This window comes from Mytilus edulis, chromosome 9 (assembly GCF_963676685.1).
Source record: "Mytilus edulis chromosome 9, xbMytEdul2.2, whole genome shotgun sequence".
NCBI classification, from domain to species: Eukaryota; Metazoa; Mollusca; class Bivalvia; order Mytilida; family Mytilidae; genus Mytilus; species Mytilus edulis.
This window is the reverse complement of record NC_092352.1, coordinates 70,651,621-70,670,159: the sequence shown is the minus strand read 5'-3', so window position 1 is coordinate 70,670,159 and position 18,539 is coordinate 70,651,621. Positions and strand designations below refer to the sequence as shown.

The 18,539-nt window shown below is 31.4% G+C and overlaps 1 protein-coding gene across 1 annotated transcript in view; it reads right to left on the bottom strand.

Moving 5' to 3' along the window:
- Nucleotides 1-18,539, bottom strand: part of LOC139488938 (multidrug resistance-associated protein 1-like) — a 61,703-nt gene that overhangs the window by 21,145 nt on the left and 22,019 nt on the right. Inside the window, exons 12-23 of the mRNA XM_071274921.1 lie at nucleotides 17,737-17,874; nucleotides 16,454-16,600; nucleotides 14,181-14,265; nucleotides 13,208-13,274; nucleotides 12,342-12,468; nucleotides 11,753-11,929; nucleotides 10,801-10,968; nucleotides 10,363-10,555; nucleotides 8,136-8,211; nucleotides 7,630-7,653; nucleotides 5,374-5,614; nucleotides 3,785-4,004 (exon numbers count right to left, since the gene is read on the bottom strand). Of these exons, the coding sequence (XP_071131022.1) occupies nucleotides 3,785-4,004; nucleotides 5,374-5,614; nucleotides 7,630-7,653; nucleotides 8,136-8,211; nucleotides 10,363-10,555; nucleotides 10,801-10,968; nucleotides 11,753-11,929; nucleotides 12,342-12,468; nucleotides 13,208-13,274; nucleotides 14,181-14,265; nucleotides 16,454-16,600; nucleotides 17,737-17,874 (1,663 nt within the window). The remainder of the gene's footprint in view (nucleotides 1-3,784; nucleotides 4,005-5,373; nucleotides 5,615-7,629; nucleotides 7,654-8,135; nucleotides 8,212-10,362; nucleotides 10,556-10,800; nucleotides 10,969-11,752; nucleotides 11,930-12,341; nucleotides 12,469-13,207; nucleotides 13,275-14,180; nucleotides 14,266-16,453; nucleotides 16,601-17,736; nucleotides 17,875-18,539) is intronic.

Here is an 18,539-nt window from a genome sequence, read left to right as displayed (position 1 = left end):
TGCTCTGTTTTAATGATGTTTTCACATATTTTTCAGACCATTTTTACCTCCATTATGAAAATTTGCCCCTACACAATATGGCCGAACTAACCTTTTTCAAATCATGATCAAAATATAATGATCAAATTTACAGTTTTACATTTTCTCTAGCCTACCAGCAGTACACTGTAATTCGGGAAAATAAAGCAACAGTGATGGCTTCCACATGCAACCCACCTACGAGTTTTACATAGACAACAAATAGTAATAAGAACTTCTTCAGGATTGACCATTAATTGTTTCAAGAAAATCTGAAAATCTCATATTATAATCCTTTTATTTTTATTACAACAGCAGTATAAAGGCCAATTGACTCATTTACATTTTTGTATGGATTTAAAGGAAATTTGTTGCAATAAACTTCAAAAATTCAATTTTACAAGGTTTAAAAATATTTCAAATTTCTACAGACGAAATAAAGTACTGACCCAACCAACCTCTTTTAGCATATGAAAAATAGTTTTTGAAAGGAAATTGAAAACTTTAGATTTATTTTATTTTGAAATCTAGTTCTTTCCATTTCCAATTTTCAGATACGTTCCTGTTCTTAAGATACACACAGGTGGTAATTATAACTGGTAATAATTTAACACAAAAAACAATTACTAACATTAAAGGGAAATAACACTGGGTTTTATGGACAGACACCCCTGCCTATTTTTACCTGGGCTATATAATAAACAATAATGGCTGGAGGGATTGTTGTGAGGAAAAGAGGGGTACTGTATCCAACCACGATGGGAACAGTCAAAGTCCTCAAGAACTGGAAACACCAACCCCGGAAGTTCCGTGGGAGATTTATATCAATCACGTCTGTGTCGTGAGCAAAGCGGTTTAGAATTCTTCCAACTGGTGTGGTATCAAAGAAAAAAGCTGGAGCTGCCAATATTGTTGAGAGTAGGTTACAATGGAGGATTTTTCCAGCATAAACACCAGCAAGATTGACAGTGCAGCCTATAGCAAACACTGCACCACCTGAAATTTCAAAATGTTTTTAAACAAAAGATCTTATGTCTCATTTTCTTATGTAAATTAAAATACTCTGGTAAAGATCAAAACTATCCTCTGCTTAAATTATCTCTCTATCAAAGAATAAAACCAACATATGAAAAGTAAAACTATATCTGAAAGGGAGGTTTCTCTGTGGTTTTAATGAAATATAACTTCATGTGGTTTTCCTTAAAAAAAAAACATGTCATATCTATAGACCAAGAGTTCCTGAAATCTTTTTTCCCTGGTGGTTCTACTGGTCCTTACTTTAATTTCTATTACAAAATATCAAAATTGTGTAGGTCCACAGCATATGTGAAAGTTTAAAGAAAATTTACTAAAACATGCATTTAAGGGCTACTTCCTACATGTTAACACATGTACAGGAATAAGTAAAACTATACTCCAAAACAGTGTATGAAAGAGTAAAATAACAAAAATACTGAACTCTGAGGAAAATTCAAAATGGAAAGTTATTAATCAAATGTGTAAACCAAAAACTGGACCACGACAACTGTCATATTCCTGACTTGGTACAGGCATTTTCTAATCTATCTAGGTATACTATATAAAGACGACAATTTCAACTTGTAAAACACAGTGAAGCATATTCTGACCAGACAAATGGACTGATAAACTGATGGAGAGAAAAAGGGAGGTGGAAAGAGAGAAGGAGAGAGAGAAAGAGACAGAGAGATAATATGATTACAAACAATAAGAAAGTTTATAGTAAATTTCAATGCTTTCAAAGGATAAAAATCTAACCATTGTCCTAGTACCATATACAAAACAGTGTGACAAACGACTTGTGCACTTCAATTCAGTGATTTTTACAAAGATACACCATGCCATTCTCAAGTGAGTGAACATAATAAATAAAACAATATACATGATATATAAGTTGTGTAGAAATTCTGAGATTTTACTTATTGCAAATTACTATACCAAAAAATTTAAATTAAGAATAATTTGATTTAATGGAATATGTATCATATAAATATGCACTTTTTTTTTATAAAATGAAGAGTTTCTATTCATCATTTCTTTTAATAAGAAAACAGCACTTTTAAAGCATTAATTATTTTCTTCTAAAAGCGTCATCAAAATTAAAGCATAAACACACTATGAAGCATCTAAAATATCAAGACTTCTACAGAAAGATCAGAAAAATAAACAAAACAGCAGATATACAGCTATTAGTAAAACACACAAAACAACAATTAGACTCCAGAATATGATGCAAAAGGGTCAAAAGATTCAGACCTGGACCATGATGTAGAGAACCGTCAGTGGGAATAGAACCGCCAAAAACCAAGGAGTAGTGTAACCAATAATTAACGGCACTGAGACCACTCTCAACAGACAAGCTAGCCACGATTCAGCCACTCTTGGTATGACTGTGTCTAACACATCTATATCTTTGCTGAACCTGTTCATGATCCGTCCTAGAGGTGTCGTGTCGTAAAATGCTATCGGCACTTTCATTGTGTTTTGTAACATGCCAGCATGTAATCGCTGGCCCGCCATTACATTACCGACATAAAGCATGATAGAAGATATAACAATGAAAATACCTGAAAATAAATAGTTCTGATTATCTGTATAAGCTGAGGGTAATACACAATCTACAACAACCTACCTCTAGACAATCACCAGCTTATCTGGTCATGTGACTTTAAAAAAAATTGCTACATTTCATAATTTACTTATATCTACTATTATTATAAAGTAACAATACCCAATAGAAAAATATGTCTATAAATAGTATCGATTTTTGGCATAAAAAAAAAGTTTAAAAGGATCGCTAGTTATGATTAGAAAACTGCCAAACATTTAAATAATATTAACTGAACTCAGAAATTATTGCATACATTTATTATTGGTTTTTTTGACGAAATGGACAAAAATGTAAGATTAATGATTGCAACTTCAGAAAAATCTGCATACTCATGTTTGTATTAAATATCATTATGTGAGTTCTTATTACAAATATGTATTGCGATAGTAGCATTGTTGCCATTTATAAAACTTAGAAATAATTTCTGAATTAACAGCATTTCATGTACATAAAATGGCAATCAAAGAAAATAACTTTGTGGATTTATAATTGCCACTTGTTGAATAGAATTAAGTATTGTATTTATTATTAGGAAATGCTGTGATAAAAGAATATATAGATTACAAAATTAAAGCTCCGTTTAATGGGTTTCACATCAGTTCATTTTTTCACATGTGTGTTTAGGGTTTCCCTCCACAAAAATTATAAAATGCCAATGTCTGGATTTTTTTAGGTACAATTTTGAGAATATTGACTAATAACCAAATCTAAATATTACAATCATCTGAAATTAGTAAGTTGTAAATAATCCCAAGTGACATTTTTTATCAATTCTGCCTCAAATTTTGATGACACAAGCTAAGGGTGTTCCTTTCAAAAAATACATGGGACCCCGGTAAAGCACTTAAATATATTCCCTAGGTATAGGTGTTTTTGTAAAGTAAAAGTGTAAATGATAATTTTAAAATTCCATCGATGGTCACCCCAATTCCAAAGTCCCTTCCCTTGGTACATGTAGTAATAGAATAGCCCTGTAAAGTTACAATGACAGATATGCAGGAATCTTTTTTTAAAGCAATCCTCATAAAATTTTAGGGTCAGCCTTCAAATTTGGATTTTGTAAGGAAACCCTACATATATTTTTTACTAATGCAATAAATGAGTAAAATTTTAGTTTTTATAGCTCATGGTCCCTACCTTGGATGATGCCAATAAGACCGTAGATACCAAGTCTCAGATCTCTTTGATCCGTATCATATGTTCCATTTACTAAGGTAGTGTTGTCGTTACTCCACTCAGCCAGCCAGATATTAGAGTAAATGCTGGCAGCATTATATAATATGTAGAAAAATATAATAAGCATACTCAGTAATAGTCCAACAGATCTCAGGTATGCCATAAACACGTTTAACTTCACCTGAAATACAGCAATTCACAAATATCCTCATTAAAACAATATATTACAATAATTTGTCATATGAGAGGGAGGTTTAGCTAGCTATAAAACCAGGTTAAACCCCCCCTATTTCATCAGTATGTCAGTTGTTTTCCAGCAGTTTGATTGGTTGATACAGCTGAGCCTTTGATTTTGTCATGTTTTATGGACTTTATGAATTTACATTGGCGTTAAGAATTTTTGTAAATACATTTTGAATGAATGTCTTAGCAAGAGGATGGAGTAGTTGTATAATCACAGAACTAGCTTAAATTAACCTTGAAATATGTTTATTTGCTATTCCAAGGTCGAGAACAGCCTGAACAAATTCTGTTTAAGGGGGTTTGCGGGTCTAAATCATTTATATAGGATATCTCTATATTTTTCTATAAATAAACTTTATCTTATAGTTAATAGAAAATTAAATAAAAAAGTGGGGTCACCGTTCATTTGCCCTCACAATCTGCCTTCGAAAGAAGCATACATTTTTGTAAAGGTGGGTTTTTTCTGTTGAAGTAATAAGAGAAATAAAGGTAATATCGAAATAAAAAAAGAAATTTATAACAGAAATCGCTCAAATTTTACAATAATTAAGTTTAAGTACAGCTTATATGGAAATTATATTAAACAAGAATGTGTCCTCAGTACACGAATGCCCCACTCGCACTATCATTTTCTATGTTCAGTGGACCGTGAAATTGGGGTAAAATCTCTAATTTGGCATTAAAATTAGAAAGATCATATCATAGGGAACATGTGTACCAAGTTTGAAGTCGATTGGACTTCAACTTCATCAAAAACTACCTCGACCAAAAACTTTAACCTGAAGCGGGACAGACGGACGGACGAACGGACGGACGAACGAACGGACAGACGGACGGACGGACGGACGCACAGACCAGAAAACTACTATCGTAGGTGGGGCATAAAAATATAGGTCACCGATGAGTTAAAAAAGGTATTTCAATTTTAAAGCCAAAAAATGGCATTTTTCCACCAAAGGGAGATAATTTGGAACTTTTTCAATGATGTATACATTTTAAAAGTCATCTGCGGCCAACACAAAGTGATTGTTTTGAACGATTTTTGTACCATATGATAAAGTAATAACTACAAAAGGTAACAAATAAAATTTGTAATGAAAAACAAATGTTTAATTTTTTTCTGAAATTTTTATACCCTCGAGCCTCCTTAATACATGTTTGTGTTGATGTTTCTTTATGTTCACTGTTAGAATGTTATTTGTGATCTGATTATCTCCTACAGAACTTGTCTAAACTTGATTGATTGATTGTCTGTGTTTGAGACATTATCTAATTCTACTTCCATGCTTGCACCTAATTCTACTTACCTTGCCAGTCTCTACACCTTCAGCTTGTATCAATTTTTCTTCCTTTTTCTTTTCTTTGACTTGTTTTTTCAATTTCTGATTTTCAGTGTCCGCAGCAATTACTGACTTCTGTTTCTTAGGTGCCATCTTAGATGTCAGCGCTCCATGGGAACCCTTCCATGAAGTGCTTAAAATATCTGATTTTTGACCTTCAGACATTTCTGATTCCGTCCTTGTTCTCTGAGAAAGAACAGACACTTGCCTACAATAACAAAACAAAAAAGATTTAAACTTTGTAATCAATATTTTACTGTAATCAAACAATTTGCTGCATTCTGGGTAATATTTTCCAAATCAGACATCAAAACGTTGCAGTTGGCTAGAAACATCTCAAACAATGGAAACTCAACCAATGAAATGTCCTTATTTTCATTTTGGTGTACCAACAATGAAGTTACCTGTATATTCTAAACTAGAAAATTAGTTAACCCTGACATTAAAAAAATTACAAAATGGATACTTGCTTCAATTAATATATGTAATTTTTTTATGATAAAAATTGTTTTGTAAAACTACAAAATGTATAGGATAAAAATTCTACAACCTGCCTCATACTATAAATAAAGGATATTTGGGAAGCTAAAGGCATGTAAATTTTTTTATTCTAAAAACTATTTGGACAGCTGCTAAAATTTAGAACAAATTTGGAATGTGTATTATACTACTTTTACTCTAGATCTGAAATATTGAAAATTAAATATTTCTGGACATGCCTCGTCAGATTGGAGAAAACTTCAAATGTATCAGACCTGTTCAAACTTTCATCATCACTTGCATGATATTTAGTAAGAACTTCAAATACCCTAGGTATTTAACTGCACAACACATTCTGGTTCCCATCTTAAATAGCAGACTTTCAAAATCTCCTTTCAACTATCAACTATCTTATTTTGCACCCATTCAATGGATATCTAACCACAATGACTCATGTCAAATGATTTAATTTACAGTCTAACCCTCACATTTTCAATTCAAAGGAATAGCACATAAATATGGAACAGCCTAATGCCATAAATTCACTTTAAAAAAATGTCTCCTGCTTAGATAGCCATAAATATGGAACAGCCTAATGTCATAAATTCACTTTAAAAAAAATTGTCTCCTGCTTAGATGAAATATGAATATTTCTTAAACAATTAGACACTTTTAAACCAAACAAAAATTGTAAATACAAAACAGCAAAAGTCTTTAAGATGCCAATATTTTGGTATTTCTTTCCTCATTTTTTTCAGTTATAATGTTGCCCTTTTTACAAACATCTGACATTCATGACAAGTCACATATATATCCTAAATGGAATAATTCTAATTATTGTGTATAAATCTACAAACATTAAAATGGAACTACAAACATTAAAATGGAAAATTGGAACCAATGAAATATTCTGCATTAGTCAACATCACTCTTAGTTATGGTGAACAAACTTCAATTAGAAACGGATATAAATGTATTGCATTTAAAAATTGTGCACATCAATCTGATTTGAATGCAGCAAATTACTTTTTTCTTAATCTGTTTATTTATTTCCAGTAAACAATTTGCAATAATCTTTAATTGATGCAATTAAATATTGCAAAACAACAATGTTTTCTTTAAAAAAAAAAAAAAAGGTGGTACCTAACACTATAGGCAGATAACTCTGTAAAATCAGGTAAACGTTTTAATTACGTTGTGTTGTTAAGGGAATATTAAGCTTCTCAATGATCAAAATTAGAGTTTGTCAAACTGCTATGTAACCAGTGTATTTTTTCTGATAAATTGTTGGTTTAAATTTTTTGAAATTTTTATATTTTTGTCAAAGGGCCAAAGTAAATACTTTGTTCAAATTTTATGAAAATTAAAAGAGCCAAATTAATTTTAGTGAAGGTGTTGGGTACCACCTTAAAATAATTTCCGTACAACATGTGTTTTCATGCTACTAAAACAAAATAACATCAAAAAAATGATAATTGATAAATACCCTGTCACATTTAAAAAGAAAATGGGAGAATACATGACTCCTTAGAAGATATTTTTCTTTAATACTAGTATTGTTTTTTTCTATAGTATATGTATACACAGCTACATTTTCTCTTGTCACTAACACCAATATTCAGACTAATACTGAATGGGTTAAAATTAGGAAAAACAAACTAAATCAAAAACAAATCTAATTAAAAACAAATATGATATGATATAATGATGTTTCTGTGGCTGTAAATTGTGAATCATAGCTACCTCTCTATATCTGTTTCCAATTTGCTATATAAATTAAAGTATAGATAGATTTTTTTATCAGACAACAGGTTATTTCTTAATTAAGACAAAGGAGAGACTTTTCATTTAATCAGAATGGAGTCTCCTGAAGACTGCTACCTTGTGAACTAGCACAATGATAATATTGCTTAATTTATTTTAATTGTGCAAATCAGGGTTCATATTCATTTCCAATTATGAAAGCTTTTCCTAAATTTGATGTACAGCAGCATGGGAGGTAATTTTCCCCGACCAAATCACTTATAATATAAAATTTCACTTTAATAATTTCTAAGGAAAATGCAACCACCAATATTTAATTAATTTGAGTGTCTCCCTTCCCCCTTAGTGGTCAAATTTAGATCAGCCCCTCGAACTTTCTTGTCCTGATAAAACATGTAATATTTGCTACTGAACGTATAACACCAATGCAATTTTAGCTTTTACATAACTTCCTGAACAATCAATGAACCATTGCTGACACTTACTGTTTGAGTAGCTTAGTCTTATTGTCGTCCATTACATTCTCTAACTTGTTAACCATATCTTCAGCTATTTGTAAATCTGAAAATAAAATTGAGTTACTGTAAATTCAAAAATTATAACAAAGTTTTTAAGGGAGTTGGCTTATCAGTTTCAAAATAATTAACTTTCAAAACACTAGCATATATTGATAGGGGATTAATAAAGGAATCAAAAGAGAAAAAAAAATATATAGTCACCATGCTTGTTTTCGAGGTATTAGCCTTGAAATTTTGGTGGGAAAATGTTCTCTCTTGACTTTTCATAGCTTTATCATTGACAGGTTTAAGTCCTCAAAAACTATTAAAGAATAATTAATTAAAATTTTATAAGACTTTAACAGACAGCTTATCATTATACATGTAAAAGAATTATAAAAAGAACCAGGTGCTCCACAGGGCGCAGCTTTATAAGACCCCAGTGGTCGAATCCTGAACAGTTGGGGCAAATTTGGTCACAATATTCAAGCTTGATACTGTCTGAATTTAGATTGTGATCAAATTTTTGACATAATATAGGTTTTTGCCACAAAATTAATGTGGTTCAAGATCAAACACATCTATTGCACAATACTGTGCAATAAAATATTTCTTTTTGAAACTTTTCAAAATTTGAAATTTGAAAAATGTTGAAAAAAAACAAAATCCCTTAAAAAAATGGTAAACTGAGATCCCCCCCCCCCCCCCAATTTATTGAAACCCCCCCTTGGAGCAATAACCCTTAAACTCAATCCCATGCTTTCATTTGTAATTTTGAACCTTGTAGTACGATTTCAGAGAGATCCATACACTTAAACACAAGTTATTGTCATGATTGATTGGAAACTAGAAACATGCTTCTTTTTGGCCCTTTTTTGGCCCTTAATTCCTACATATTTTGGGCAATTAATCCAAAACTTAATCCCAACCTCCCCTTTGTTATATGGTACATTGTGGTACAATTTCAGAGAGATCCATGCAATTACACACAAGGTATTGTCTGGAAACTAGAAACATGCTTGTTTTGGCCCCTTTTTGGCCCTTAATTCCTAAACTTTGGCCCCATAACCCCTAAAATGAATCCAAACCTTCTACTTGTGATTTTAAACATTGCAGTATACTTTCAGAGCAATTGAAATACTGGTAAACAAGTTATTATCCTGAAACTAGAAAAATGCTTGTTTTGGCCCCTTTTGGGCCTCTAATTCCTAAACGGTTCGGACCATCATCCCCAAAATAAATCCCAACCTTCCTTTTGTGGTATTGAACCTTCTGGAAAAATTTCATTAAGATCTATTCACTTAAACTAAAGTTATTATCCGGAAACCAAAGTGTCTTCGGACGACAACGCAGACAACGCTGACGACACAGACGACGACATCATACCATTATACGAACCCAAAATTTTTTTGGGGTCGTATAAAAATGGGAGTCACCGGGCAAAATTTGTTAAGGCATTCAAATTAATAAAACCAGAGGATTCCTAAAATCTCACCAAAATTCCAAAACATGACAAGCAAGCTTCCTTAATAAGGTGAGTATCTCAGCAATATAAACTGTAAAAATGTCCTACAAAATGTAGCTGTGAAATTACTTACAATGCAATTTTCCATGTAATTAATATTTTCAAGGGACATAACTTCTTTCACATTAGTTCTTCTGTGCTGATTTCTAAACTAGTTTAATACCTTATGAATATATTGTACATGTATAACAAATTTCCATATTGATTAAATTTCATTTGGGCATAATTCTAGTAAAAATAGACATTGGTCCTGATCTTCCAAGACACTACAGAAGATATTTTGATATAAATTTTATAAAAAAAATGGCAAGAATTGCATGTGTATATGCAAATATAATTGTATAAAATATTCAAGAACCCAGAGAATACCTATACTAGGTGAAAAATATCAGATTACGTATCCATAAACTTGTGCTACTGGCAATCATTAGTATCTAAGGGTATTTTCATGTTTCATTTTCATGCTTCATTTTCATGCTTCATTTTCATGCTTCATTTTCAATTTCTTTGTATTCTATGTTCTCAGTGATCATTGTATGCATTTACTACTGCAATTTTATTCCAAAATACAAAAATAAAGCTTTAAAAATATCAACACCCAATTTCTGTTTTTTTTTTCATCTTTATAAAATGGAATTTATTTATTTTATTAATTCAACTGGTTTTATAATACCCTGCATCATACTTTACCTTCAATTTCATCTTCTAGATCTTCTTTTTCTAATTCTTCATTAAGATAATTCTTGAGAAACTCAGCAAATGCTCCAGCATGGCTGATCAGATCACTGTATGATCCCATCTCACTTATTTTACCATCCACTAAGGTTATAATTATATCTACTTTAGATAAGAAACTAATTCCATGCGTTACCAAAATTCTTGTCTGAAAAGAAAAGATAAAATTGTATTAGGAGAAAAGTTATCCATTACTTTTAAAAATGCTGGTATCAAATTGATTGATGGGGATGGGATGACACTTCTTTAAAAATTTCATTGTCATTAGTTGAAAAAGATTGCCTGAAAAATCCAAAGAAAAATATTAATTGACATGAAAACTTAGTAATTTATATGTGGAAAATGCTGATATTATCAAAAGGCATCAACCAATAAATTGGGGTCAATAGTTACCTTATTTCTCAAAAGTCCATTTGGTCCCAAAACTTCGTCAAAGATGTGTTTTCCAACATGAGAGTCAACAGCACTGAGAGGGTCGTCAAGGAGATACACGTCTGCATCTTGATAAACAGCTCTGGCTAAACTAACTCTCTGCTTCTGACCTCCACTCAAATTTATACCCTGTAAGAAACAAAATTGTGATTGTGATAGGATATATATAGTCTTTTTCTAAATTTGTTGATGGTTGAGTTGAGTTGGGAATTGAATAAATTGAATGTCAATTTTCATATGTTTGGGCCAAATAAAAATATATGTGTGGTTCCAGTAACCCGACCGACCCTAGTTAAAACCCCCCGACCCTAGAACTTTTTTTTTCATTTCTGAAAAATAAATTTTCAAACGATCAAATTTGAGGATTGTGAATTAAAATAATTAAATTCATAGATTTCTGTCATTTGAATTTCCATCACAAGTATCTGTTATGGCTAAAATGCAACAATTCATAACAGAATGCAACAAAATTAACTAAAAACGTATCATGACTGTTTATTTTACAACCAAACACATGTAAAAATGGTGGACTTCCGGTTGGGGCGTGTTTAATACCGGAAACAATTTCGGTAAACACACGATTTTTTCCCGGATTTTGACATTCAAAAATAAAAATAAAAAAAAAAAAAAAAAATTTGCCGACCTACCGACCCTATTTTTTAAAAGTATGTAACTGGAACCACACATACATTTTTATTTGGCCTTGTTGAAACTGGTAATGTGGATGAACTATTCATATCTGTCTATCAAACACCTAAAACTGCACATTTTTTCAAAGTCCTAAGCATGGATGAAGTATAAAATACTAATGTTAGTCAATCTTTAGCTAAATACTGCATATTTTGCAATGTTTAAAAAAATTTAGAAGAAAAAATTAAGTACAAAAGTCACACCATTGAATTATTAATTCTACCTTTTCACCAATTTCTGTTTGATCACCCCCAGGTAAGATCTCCAGATCAGGTCTGAGTGCTGTGCCATCAAGAACTTTATCATATTCACTCTGGTTTAGATTTTTACCAAATAAGATGTTGTTTTGTAGAGTTGTATTTTGAATCCAGGCTTGCTGGGCAACATAAGCCATACTTCCCTGAAAAAAAACCAAATCATTTCATAAATAATTCCAATTAACAACTACAGCAATATCTGAAAATGAACATTATTATATTTTTCTACATGCAATAGAAAGTTTGAACTGAAACAAAAACACAAATTGGTAACTTAACAAGATGTACAAATGTGAAAACATATGTTCTTCGACATGTTCAAGCTGAAGAGGTATACCTTTTTCTATTTTTCTATTTGTTTATCAAAACGATGAAAATCTAGTTTGGTCTGTTGTAACTTATCATAAAATGACAAATCACAAAATTATGGAAAATCTATATAAATATATATTATCCTTTAATTACAAAACTGTAAACTATATAATAAGTTCTTGGATTCATTTAATAACTAATTTCAATATATTTCTCTATTCAATCATTGGTAAATAAACAAACCTTAACATTAACTTTTCCTGAAATAGTATCCATTTCTCCCAATATGGCTGACAGGAGTGACGATTTCCCACAACCCACCTGTCCCACTACTGCTACCAAGGATCCATCAGGTATCTCTATTGACATCCTGAAATATAAATAAAAGATATGTTATGCTCAGATGCAACTTATTCAACTGATGTGTACATTTGACTTATTCTATAATTACTACTAATTCCAAAATTTTGTGGTGATTTAATCATTTGGAGCACAGCAAAAGAGTTTTTTTGTCAGAAAAAAACTAAAAATTTTAATTCATATTGGATTATTTGTAAGTAGCATTTTCTGTAATCATAGTATTATTAACCTTAAGGTGATACCCAACACCTTAGACAAAATTGTTTGGTTAGTTTAATTTTCATAAAATTTTGTCAAATTATTTACTTTGACACTTTAACAAAAATATAAAAATTTAAAAAAAATTTGAACCAACCATTTTGTCCGAAAAATTACACTGGTTATATAGCAATTTGACAACAAAAATTTTGATCATTGAGAAGCTTAATATTCCTTTTACAACACAACGTAATTAAAATGTTTAGCTGACTTTACAGAGTTATCTCCCTGTAGTGCTAGGTACCACCTTAAAGATAGGACTTTTTTTTATGTTGTCCAATCCTTAATGAAAGTGAAATAGTGAAATAATAATTTGCTTTTACCAAGTTTGGTTCAATTTTGTCAAGATAAGCTAAGAAACAAAAAAACAACAATCCAATATTGGAATTGGAGTCAAATTGGTGAACATGAATTTTTAAGCTAATGCCCCTTGAAATATTGATATCTGCTTTTATACTACTTTAATTTATAGAACTACAATTCAAACTTACTCTTTCAGTGTGGCTTTAGACTCTTTCTCCCATGAGAATACTCCTTTCTCTATGGTAATGGCATGTTCTGTAATATAAAATGGAGATACAAAATTACTTTGCTTCTAAAAAGTGTATTAACCAATTTCATGATGTATTCCTACACAAATTCATGAACATATGAGAAATAGCTCTATAAATGACTATAGATATTAAAAGAAAAGGAAACTTTATATCTGGGCATCGAATTCAAAACTTTAACCAATACTGATTCTCATCAAGCATGTCCAGCTTAGGAGGTGTAGAGGAGTAAGCATTTCCATCTCTTGTGCTATTTTCATTATATTGACTGCTGGTCATTAAACAGAATTTTGTATAACATCTTCAAAGAAAAGAAAAGATACGTTTAAGAGGTCCCTTATGGGGTGTCCAAGTAATCACATAATCACAAATGTTTAAGAGGTCCCTCATGGGGTGTCCAAGTAACCACATAATCACAAATGTTTAAGAGGTCCCTCATGGGGTGTCCAAGTAATCACATAATCACAAATGTTTAAGAAATCCCTCATGGGGTGTCCAAGTAATAACATAATCACAAATGTTTAAGAGGTCCCTCATGGGGTGTCCAAGTAGTCACATAATCACAAATGTTTAAGAGGTCCCTCATGGGGTGTCCAAGTAGTCACATAATCACAAATGTTTAAGAGGTCCCTCATGGGGTGTCCAAGTAATCTCATAATCACAAATGTTTAAGAGGTCCCTCATGGGGTGTCCAAGTAATCACATAATCACAAATGTTTTGTCAATAGAATCACATAATCATTAATCATTTTTTAAACAAAGTAATCAAATAAACAAAAATACAGTTCTAGATTATCAAATAATTAAAAAAATCATGAAATATTTGGTCTTATGATCAAATAATAACTATAAAAACAGCCAGGTAAAACACTAATTAAGAACCCCATGATGAGGCTCATTTAATATAACTTACTAGCATTGATATCCCTTGAGAATGCACTATAATCTAACTCATCATTGTTAAGGAATGTCTGTATTCTCTTCAATGATACACTTGCCTGAAAAATAACAAGTCAATTTACATAAAAGATATGCTAATGAGGCAGTAACTCAACAACATATGAGAATTATTCATTCATTAAACTACTTTAACTATGTCATATTGTATGTCATGAGCCTTTCTTTTTTAGTGTAAATATTATTATAATTCTATAACAAAAGATAAATCAGTTGCCTTTTCTATACTTAATTTTTAGTGCTTATCCCTAAACTTTATCACAAATTTAATGTTTTATACAATAAAATCTAATACTGTTTATTCTTTATTTTTCAGGGGTATTAATTTTCATGGATTGATGACCAAGTGTATTTTTGTGGATATTTTGTGGTTTGGCAAAAGTCTGACAATGCAGGGCTTCCAAAACGGTCATATATTCCGGTCATTTGATTAATGTCCGGTAAAAGTCCGGCTGGGCAAAGCATGAAACGGTCATATACATTTTTGTTTTCAAGGCTTTTTCGGTCATTTTAACATAAGTCACGATCATTTTGAGATCTTTTTGACCCAACCTTTTGCCTTTAACATCTACACATTTCCGTTCATAAAAGTGACATGATGATTAATTACTATCAAAACAACCCCTACTTCAATACTTTCTAATTTTAATCAAGGCTAATTAGTTGTTGGACAAGTGATATCTACCTGTTCAGGTGACAGGTAAACTATGTTCAGTACCGGACATCGTATAAATTGATCGGTCTATTCACAATTAGTTTCTTACATTTCAGCGGTTTGTAGCTCATTGATTTAGTCCAAAAGATTAAAATTATAAGAAATTAGTTTATCTACATGATTTGATAAAAAAATTTAAAAAGTTTAAATGAAAAATCGTCAGAACTACGTCGAATGAACTAGAACATGTGTGCGCATGGGCAAAGGTGGGAAATTTAATTATGCATCCTTTATTTCTTCGAAATGCTAAAATTATCAATATCATTGATACCTGTATCTTAACGTTCATTTCAAGCATTTTGTTGAACAAATAACATGGAAAGAGCTTCTTCACTCAGTCATGCTTTGCAAACGTACACAGATTTTTTGTATCCGTTTACGGTCCATGTTTTACCATTGTCAAGTCAACATCCGGTTTTAGAAACACGTGATTTTAAAAACGAAAATGAAGTTTTTGACATGTCATTTTGCACAAATAAAGAGTCTATGACAGATATGAGCACCCTGATGTGCACAATTTAAATGATGCACTGCCAATTTAGCAATCTAATTAAAAACCGATCTCTCATCGCTCCTGTTTCTGATATGTCGAGTGGGAGATCTAACGAAACCGGTTTTGAGGTCACATGTGAGTGAACTAAAAGTTATGAATTTATAAAGATATGCAAATGAGTTGACGACCTATTAATAAGCCAATCAAAAAAGTTTATGAATTATTTTGACTGACGATTTCGTCGTAAATAAAAGGAGTTACATCCCTTTGCCTTACGTTAAACTTCCAAGATCGTGGAAGACTCAATATCATTGGTCGAAAAAGACACACCTACGAGGTCACATGTGCAGGTTTCGTTAGATCTCCCACGCAACATATCAGAAACACGAGGGATGAGAGATCGGTTTTTAATTAGATTGCCAATTTAGCAGTTTACATCCAAAAATCCAAAACAAAGTAAAGTTTAAAATCGTTTTTTTAATTTTATGTCATTATCATTGGAATGGCCATCTGATTACCATAATTGCCTTTTGTAACTTAGTCTTAAGGAATTAAAATCGGGATCAGATATAAAATGTCCGGCTAGCTCAAATGTTTTTTTGGAAGCCCTGTGACAATGCTTTAGAAAATTTGTACTTCCTTGAATATAAAAATTTGTAATTTACTTTATCAATCAAAATCAGTAAATACTGGTATCTATAAACAATAGTAAATCCACACAAAAAGAATAGAATGTTAAATGTCATACTGTGTTGATTACACTTTTCCCATTTCAACAAATCACAGAATCAATGCCCCGTATCTCATAAAGTGACGTGATGAAAAACTTCTTATTAAGCACCTGTTTGAGGGGTAACCAACTTACTTTTTCAATGAGGAAAATTCTTTTTACAATTGACTAACATTGAGATGACCTGAGGTAACATAGACAGGTGAAATATCAAAGTATGACTTACCTGTACTAACATTGAGATGACCTGAGGTAACATAGACAGGGGAAATCTAAGAATATCTGACTTACCTGTACTAACATTGAGATGACCTGAGGTAACATAGACAGTGGAAATCTTAGAATGTTAAACAGAGAGAGTGAGACAAAAGCCTTGTCAGCATCCAGGATATTAGCTGGGTCTATCATTACATACACAGCAAATGTCACCAAAGACACCTAAAACATACATTTCACAAATTGATAAGAAAAAGTTAATATACATTTGACTTTAGTTGGGAGTAAAATACTAAATTACTCCTCTCAGTTAGGAAGGTATCTAACTTTTTTTTCCCTTAAATTCATGCTCTAGTGAGCATATCAAAATGTTAACTTGTCTATCCAGAAAGGAAAAAAAATATTGCAAAATCACATTGATTTTTTACAACTTAACCAAGGGTAAGAGATATTGAACACCAACACAGGATGTCAGACAAAGAGCTAAGCTTGCTGGTCTGATATTGCACTACAGCTGAAAACATGGGTCATAAAAAGATCTTTTTTTTTTCTTCTTCTTTCACCATTTTCATATTCATATATTTATTACAGAGCATGCCAGTATTTATATTTATGTATTGTTCAATAAGTGCATTATTTTTGTAAAAGGAGACAGATTTGTAAAAGCAAATTGCTTGTTTCTGAATCCTGAATATTATTTCATTTGTATAATATCGTTTCATGATGAATTATCTGAATAAATATTGTTTAAACTAAAACTAAGGTCCTGTTATTTCATAGCATCTCTATATTTTTCCTAGTATTAGCTAACTATTGATGATACAGCCATCATCCATCAGGGAGTCTGTGTGATGATTGTGTTATTTGATATAAAATAAATTCCCTTGTGCAAGATGGACTTTAAACGGTTATTGATAAAAAGCATACATGTTTATCAGTACCAAATAAACAAATGCCTTTTGGTTTTTGGTATCTATGCTGTTAAGTTTCTCTCTCATTAACATATAAACATATACCTATCATTGATTGATTGATTGGTGGTTGCTTAACGTTCAGTGGCAAATATTTCATGCATATTCAGGACGAGAACAAGTTCACAATAAATACAATAGGTAGGTCTTGTTATACATAACACATTTTGTTAATAGAAACCTATGATTGATTTCTAAGATCATGAAGATATCCTTTTTGGGGTCAAGTCACCCAGTCACAGGGTCAATAAAATTAACGGTACCAATTTTCTTGCACTAGATGCGCATTTCGACAATACGTGTCTCTTCAGTGATGCTCGTGGCCAAAATAGGGTCAAAGTTCAACCAGCTATTATTGGACATTTTTTAATCCTACGACAATCTTACCAAGAATGGGGCTGTAGTCCATGTAAATGACACAACAGCATTTAGATATGCCATTCTCCTTAGGACAACTAATTCTTTGTTACGTATATCTAAAATCTGCTTCTCAAATGACGGCTCCCAGGCATACAGTTTAAGAACCTAAAAATGAAATAAAAGTTTATAATTCAAAGCTCACTTTGAAAAATTTTAATTGTGAAAAGTTGTTATTTTTCATTTCCTTTTATTCCATTAGCTATATACCTAAATACAGGCCATATACAAACTAGAGTAAAAATACCACTTTATTTGTCACATACAATGTTGTAAGTTTTCCTTTATTTGAAAGGTAAAACTCTTGAGAGTACTATCTAAGCCAATATAATTCCCTGAACTCTTTTTGCAGAACTATACCGAATTTTTTTATTTTAAATCAGTCAAGAGTTTTATATCATTTCCAATAAAAATTGTGAATTTATCTTTGTATTTCTGTTCGTTAAATAAACAAATAAATAAATGTATTTAAATGGCTGACTTTTTTGGTCCCATCAATCTAGATTTAGGAATTCTAGTTATAATCTGGCGTTTCAAAGATTTATTTTTATTACAGTAAACAAAATATTATATCATATATACATTGTACTTACTAAGGTCAAAGCAAGAGGTTGGTATAATTCATATTGTGGTATATCATAGCAGAAATTGTGTTTTATCAACATGTATAAAATTGAGAATGGAAATGGGGAATGTGCCAAAGAGACAACAACCCGACCATAGAAAAAAACAACAGCAAAAGGTCACCAACAGGTTTTCAATGTAGCGAAAAA